The sequence below is a fragment of the Pantherophis guttatus genome, chromosome 15 (assembly GCF_059756535.1).
Source record: "Pantherophis guttatus breed Tessera chromosome 15, ASM5975653v1, whole genome shotgun sequence".
NCBI lineage: Eukaryota > Metazoa > Chordata > Lepidosauria > Squamata > Colubridae > Pantherophis > Pantherophis guttatus.
This window is the reverse complement of record NC_142077.1, coordinates 18355632-18362908: the sequence shown is the minus strand read 5'-3', so window position 1 is coordinate 18362908 and position 7277 is coordinate 18355632. Positions and strand designations below refer to the sequence as shown.

The 7277-nt window shown below is 45.6% G+C and overlaps 1 protein-coding gene across 1 annotated transcript; it reads left to right on the top strand.

Annotated features, from left to right (window-relative positions):
* Window positions 1-2034: 2034 nt before the first annotated feature.
* Window positions 2035-6636, top strand: LOC148112035 (uncharacterized). Its single transcript, XM_087878852.1, has 2 exons — window positions 2035-2763; window positions 6284-6636. Exons 1-2 carry the CDS (start codon window positions 2035-2037, stop codon window positions 6299-6301), a joined length of 747 nt encoding a protein of 248 aa, XP_087734978.1. The 3' UTR covers window positions 6302-6636.
* The last annotated feature ends 641 nt before the right edge of the window (window positions 6637-7277 follow it).

Here is a 7277-nt window from a genome sequence, read left to right as displayed (position 1 = left end):
AAAGGGATCCCTCCACAACGATATTCTTGGCAACTGACAAAAGCACCCTTGCCTTTGATTTGCAATGTTACACTTCCACCTGATAATTTCACACAAATCAAGCAGCTCCCTGATTCAGAGCAAGACAAATGGTATGATGCAATGCAGGTTGAAATGGACAGTCTAAAGAAACTTAAAGTATTTACACCTGCAAAACCTCCAGCAAACAAAAAGGTCATTGGCACTCGATGGGTCTACAGAATCAAAAAGAAACCAAATGGTGAGTCACTGTACAAGGCCAGACTCGTAGCTCAGGGTTTCGCTCAACGTTATCCTGAGGACTACACAAATACCTACTCACCCACAGTCAGAACTGAGAGTGTAAAAATTGCTTTAGCAACTGCAACTATCCTTGGTTTAGAAGTTTTCCAGTTTGATGTTGACACGGCTTATCTACATGCAGACCTAGATGAAGAGATCTACGTGAGAAGTCCTCCAGGGTTCCGACAGCAAGAAGGGGATACCTGGTTCCTAAACAAAAGTCTCTATGGTCTGAAACAATCTGGTTTAATGTGGTATTTATGTCTTACTGACAAACTAAATTCAATGGGCTTTATTAAGTCCGAAACTGATGAGTGCGTGTTCACAAAAAGATCTAACAATGCATATGAGATAGTTCTTGTTTATGTTGATGATATTGTTTATATTGGTCCAAATAAGCAAATGAGTGAAATTTTTGCCAAAGCTTTGCAGAGATACTTCACATTGAAATCATTAGGTCATATTAGCACTTATTTAGGTGTTCAGATTGAAAAAACACAGAAGGGGTTTTGTCTTTCACAAGAAGATAAAATTGAACAAATTTTGCATCATTGCAACATGAAAGATGCTAACACAACAAAGACACCCATGCAAACAGATTTTCACAACTTGACACAAGAAGAAAGTCCTGAGTTCGAGGATCAAACACTTTATCGTTCAGTCATTGGGTCACTATTGTACATTAGTAGTTGGACCAGACCCAACATTGCACTTAGTGTTAATCTCTTATCTTGACACGTAGGTAAGGCAAAACAGTTTCATTGGACATGTATTAAGAAATTATTAAGATACCTAAAATACACTAAACACATGAAGTTATTGTCAGAACCAACACATCCTGATTATGCAGAATTATGTTGTTATGCAGATTCTGATTGGGCAAGTGATAAGAAATCACGCAAAAGTACTTCAGGTTATATGATGTTCTTAAATGGATGTCCTGTTTATTGGCAAGTACGTAAACAGAATTTTGTTTCTTGTTCATCTACTGAAGCTGAATATGCTTGTGTTTCAGATGCATGTAATTCCCTAACTTGGTTTGATGCTTTAGTCACAGATATCTGGACACACCCGATCCGACCGATCACAGTGATGGAAGACAATGAATCGGTGGTTTATATTTCTGAATCTCATTTTACAGGTTCTAGGTCCAGACACATTGACATTCGTTACCAAAACATAAAACATTTAGTGAAAAAAGGTTTTGTCAAAATGCAATATGTATCTACACATGATCAAATTGCTGATATGCTCAACAAACCACTTCCAGCAGCTCAACACGAGTATCTGCGTGAGAAGATGTGCCTTATTTGATGATGTACTGATATTCGCTCAACTGGCAAAAGAAGGGGAATGTCACTGCGTTATTTTATTTACCAGCTGAGCTCATTATTTCTGGACTGTCAGACTCTCCGTAGCTTTGCCAACTTCTTATCAGTAAGCTACGTGTTTCCGCATCCACCCACATTCCTTCACACTTTTCCTTTGTTCTCTTGCCAGAGGTCCGGCTCAGATAGCCGGCAAGAATTATTTTCAAAAATGTAACAATTAACTTTTCTTAGTTAGTGAGGTGTTTTATTTTCTTTATAACAAATAAATGAGTTTTATTAGAAACCTTTTCTTCGCGTTTCTTTATCAGAATAGTGCAACTTGGAATAAGCCTCGATTCATCTCCTCCTTTAAACCAGGGTAATTAGTCCCAGAGCCAAACATGGGATTAATAAATGCCCTGACATGGAAGGAGAAGCAAAGAGGTGGGCAGCATCCCTCTATAAAAACAGGGCCCCCCAGCTGCAAGATGCGGATGGATTCTTGCAACTATTGAGAAACCGTTATGAGGAGGAGGAGGACGACCCCTATGTGGAAGACGAGCTCAGAAACCTAATGCAGAAGGGGAAGCCCATCAAAGAGCATATCCATGAATTCAGGAGAGTCGTTGGGACACTGCCTCCCCTACCCAAGCGATTGCTGGTGTACTTTTTTAGAACAAGCCTAGATAAGAGAATTTCCCAAGTGACTGCTTATCGTGACATCCCAAACCGACTCTCTGAATGGTTCCGGGTAGCGATAAAAGTCGACAGAGGGTTGCGGGCGAGCAACACGCCGAAACCACCAGAGGGAAAGGAGAGAGGTCGATCAGACCAAGGGCCACTCAACAGACGGGAAACCCCAACATCACAGCCCTCCCACAGACCAACTGCCCCACGGAGCTCACTGAAATGCTACCGATGTGGGGGGAGCGGCCACATAGCAGCAAGATGTGGAACGCCTAGACCGGGACCAGCTCCACCGCCCAAAGCACGACCGGAACGAGGGCCCAAGCGCGCCACCCACATATCGCGGGAAAACCCCCAAAGCCCGGAGTTTTTCGCTCACCTGACCGAAACCAGAGGAACCCCAGATGAGGGAGATCAGTTCCCCGAACTCTACGACACAGAGGACGAAGGCGAAGACGACCCGATGGTGAGTGGACCTGTTCATCCTTTTCTTTTCCCCATACGCCTAACAGCCCCCAAAACAGGGGCCCAAGAGACTTTCCAAGCCCTAATAGACTCTGGTAGCACACGGTGCGTAATCAGCCTACCCACAGTTCTGAAATTGGGAATCCGAGCTAAACAGCTCAAACAACCAATTCGTTTTGAGCAAGTTGATGGGTCCCTAGTGGGGGGAGCGTACGCCACACACTTGACCGAACCCGTGAGACTAGAACTAGCAGATCACTGGGAGACGATCCGCTTCATAATAGCCCCCAAGATGACAGAACCAGTCATATTGGGACTCTCGTGGTTGGACAAATGGGGTCCAATCATTTGGTGGCAAGAGGGGACCCACAGATTGAGAATAGCAAAGGGGCCCCAACCCCTGCCGCCCCGACCAGAAGAATTCCCTCCCACGCTGAGACCCCAAAGCAGCCCTCCACCACAAAACAAAACACCACCAACACAAGGGTCCCTCCGAGAAGGTACAGTAAAGCAATTAGCAGCCGCACCCACCACCGCTTGTAATGCAGATCAGATCCCAGGGGAATACCAAGACCTTGCCGAAGTATTCAGCGAGGCCGACTGTGACATTCTGCCCCCCCACCGTGAGACCGATTGTGCCATCGAGATTATTCCGGGAGCGAAACTACCCAAACCAAAAATGTATGCCATGACGCCCCGAGAAATGCAGGAAATGCGGCACTACATAGACAAAAACTTACAAAGGGGATTTATTGAGCCAGTAAAACCAAGAGTAGCGGCGCCGGTCATGTTTAAAGAGAAAAAGGACGGCTCCATGAGATTGGTGGTTGACTTTCGAAGTATCAACGCTGTATGCGTACAAAACTTGTACCCCCTCCCCCTCATGAAAGACATGCTAGCCCACCTAGCTAAAGGGAAGATTTTCACCAAACTAGACCTTCGAGAAGCTTATTACCGGGTACGCATAAAGGCAGGGGATGAATGGAAAACAGCGTTCAACTGCCCCCTGGGTAGTTTCCAGTTTAAAGTAATGCCCTTTGGTTTGCAAGGAGCCTCAGCAGTATTCATGCAGTTAATAAATGAAGTTTTACGTGAACACCTTTACAAAGGGGTCCTCGTCTACCTGGACGATATTCTTATCTACACGGAGACCATAGACGAACATATACCCCTCGTCCGCCAAGTACTGAAAAAACTGCTACAGGCAAACCTATATGTCAAACTGTCAAAATGCGATTTCCACCAATCACGGCTAGACTACCTGGGCTACCGAGTATCAAACAAGGGGATAGAGATGGACCCAGCCAAGGTCCAATCAGTTCTACAATGGCAACCCCCTCGCACCCGCAGACAACTGCAAAGTTTTCTAGGCTTTGCAAATTTCTACAGACAATTCATCCCCTCATTCGCGAAGATTGCCAAACCTTTGACGGACCTCCTAAAGACAGGAAGTCCAGAGATGAAACCTCACCCGGGACAACCCTTACAGTGGGACCTGACCTGCCAACAGGCGTTCGAGACACTAAAAGGACTGTTCGCGAAAGAACCTGTCTTAAAACACCCGGATCCGGAACAGCCTTTTGTCATCCAAGCAGACGCAAGTGATGTGGCAGTAGGAGCCGTGTTGCTCCAAAAGAACAACCAAGGTGAGCTACAACCCTGCGCCTACACCTCCCGCAAACTCACCGATACGGAGAGGCGATGGGCTGCGTGGGAGAAGGAAGCGTTTGCAGTAAGATGGGCCTTGTTGACCTGGCGGCACTTACTAGAGGGAGGCCAGAAACCATTTGAAGTCTGGACTGATCATAAAAACCTAGAGGCCCTAAAAACCCCACGAAAACTGTCACCCAGGCAAGTGCGGTGGGCACAATACTTCAATCGTTTCAATTTCGAGCTTAAGCACATCCCAGGAGGGAGAAATTTCCTGGCTGACGCCCTCTCCCGGATGCCCCAATACAACAGTGAGCGAGAGCAGGTAGTGAATGCCATCATCCCCTCCACCCAAGCTGCAGCCCAAGTGATCACCAGACGGCAATGACGTGACCAGCAAGGCCAACTTGCTAGCGACTTAACTGCAAAATTAAAAAATGAAATGCTGACAGACCCCTGGTATCGGGACAATCAACATCTCTTAACAAAAAGAGATGAACTAGCATGGAGGGGGACAAAGCTCTATGTCCCACAAAGTTTACGCATCCTGATTCTCAAGAGGAGCCATGATGTCAAACCAGCAGGACACTTCGGGTTCCTAAAGACGTTGCACTTAGTACGAAGGCAGTTCTGGTGGCCACATATGAGAAAGGACGTAGACAGTTATGTAAAAAGCTGCACCATTTGTGCCACGATGAAGACAAGGCCAGGGTGCCCGCCTGGATTGTTGCAACCAGTAGCTGAGCCAACAAGACCATGGGAGGAGATTGCAATGGACTTTATAGTAGATCTACCGAGGAGCAGTGGAAATACAGTGATCTGGACTGTAATAGACTTATTCTCCAAACAGGCACACTTCATTCCTTGTAGTGGACTGCCTTCAGCCCGTCAGTTATCCAAACTGTTCCTGAAGCACATTTACCGCCTACATGGAGTCCCCAGGAGAATCATTTCCAACAGAGGGGTCCAGTTCACAGCAAAGTTCTGGAGGGAGTTTCTACGATCCATAGGTTCATCCCAAGGGCTCAGCTCAGCTTTTCACCCGAGCACCAATGGGGGGGCAGAAAGACTGAACGCTATGATAGAACAGTATTTAAGAAGCTACGTCGACTACCAGCAGTCCAATTGGGCAGACCTCCTATCTTTTGCGGAGGTTGCATATAATAATGCTGTCCACAGCAGCACGGGGCTAACCCTGTTCAAAATAGTGAGTGGCATGGATTTTGTTCCCATGCCAGAATACCCGAGGGAGCCCCCTTCCTCAGTCAGTTTGACCGACTGGATGGCAATGTTGAGACAAACTTGGGAAAATGTTAAGAGGGCGCTGGCAAAAGCGGCTCAATCCTATAAGGACCAAGCAGACAAGCACCGAACTCCCCAAAGACCATTTCAGCTGGGAGAGAAAGTTTACCTCTCCACCAAGTACTTGAGACTTAGACTCCCGAGCAGGAAATTGGGCCCAAAATTTATAGGACCATTTCCTATAATAAAAATAATTAACCCCGTTACAGTGCAATTGCAGTTGCCACGGCTTTTGGGGAAAATTCACCCTGTTTTTCACAGTAGCCTTCTAAAACTACTTTAAGGCCAACGCCACGTGAGCCCCCTGGGCCCCTGGTTGTTGGGGGCCAAACGCACTACGAAGTGCAGCGGATTCTTGATTCAAGATGGCACAGGGGGCGCCTTCAGTACTTAATTAAATGGAGGGGTTACCCATTGTCAGAGGCTTCCTGGGTGAAGAGTGCAAACATCCAAGCTGATCGCCTTATAGCAAAATTCCATGCAGACCACCCGGGAAAGCCGGGAGGGGGGGTGCACAGCCAGGGAGGGGCTGATGGGACTAATCTTCTTGTGTTTTCCCTATGGGATAGGTGATGTCGCAGAAGTGAAGGGAGAGGGGCCGGATGTCAGCATTCCAAATTAGGCTCTCTTCCAGTTCTGACATGAAGACATGAAGCCAAGACCAGAAGCGCTGATTTATTGCTGAGATGAACTTTTACCTAGTTTTCTGCATGCAACAGATAGGGTTTCCTGGGGGACGAGGGTGGGGGCCACATTCCTGTGAGAAGTACGTGCCGGGACGTAGAGATGGATCTGCATGATGGCCAATGGGACATCGGGTTGGAGAGCGGAAGAGGAGGGGGTTGGAAGGAGGAGCCAGTTTGGCTGCAATTAGAATTAGGAATGTCGGCTATTTCTGTTCTTAATAAAAAGTGATTTATTAGAGACTCTGCGCTTGATAATGGAACTTATTTAAGACAGAACCGAAACCTGACAGATTTATTATCAAATATCTGGAAAAATCCTTCATTACCATTTATCATACCTGAAGATAATAAAGCTGCTATTGAAATATCTAGATCTGATGCTATCGGTCAAAGATCTAGACATATAGATATAAAATTCAAGCACGTGAGACAATTATCCCAGGATGGATTTATTAAAGCAGTTCATTGCGAAACTTCAGAGCAAATAGCTGATATTTTGACTAAGCCTTTGCCATCTAAACAACACAAATATTTAACTTCTAAATTACAAGTTCTGTACTGTTCTGAATCTGAATGTAATTATTGTTATATATCGAATCGGCATTTAGAGGGGGATTTGTCACAAGTAAATGCCTTATTCTCTTATAGGTGAATTGTATATACATGGGGTATTAGGGGTTAATTTATTCTTTCTCCCTTAATATATTCATATGTAACCACTCCCCTCCTTTGCTCCGCCTTGTAAATATATAAGGGGCTGTATGCACCTCCTCCTTGCTTCTATCTACAATACTTCAGAGAATATAGAATGCCTACTGTAAATAAAAAGTGTTATATTTGAATACTTCACTCTTGAATCATTTATTGAGTCAGATCC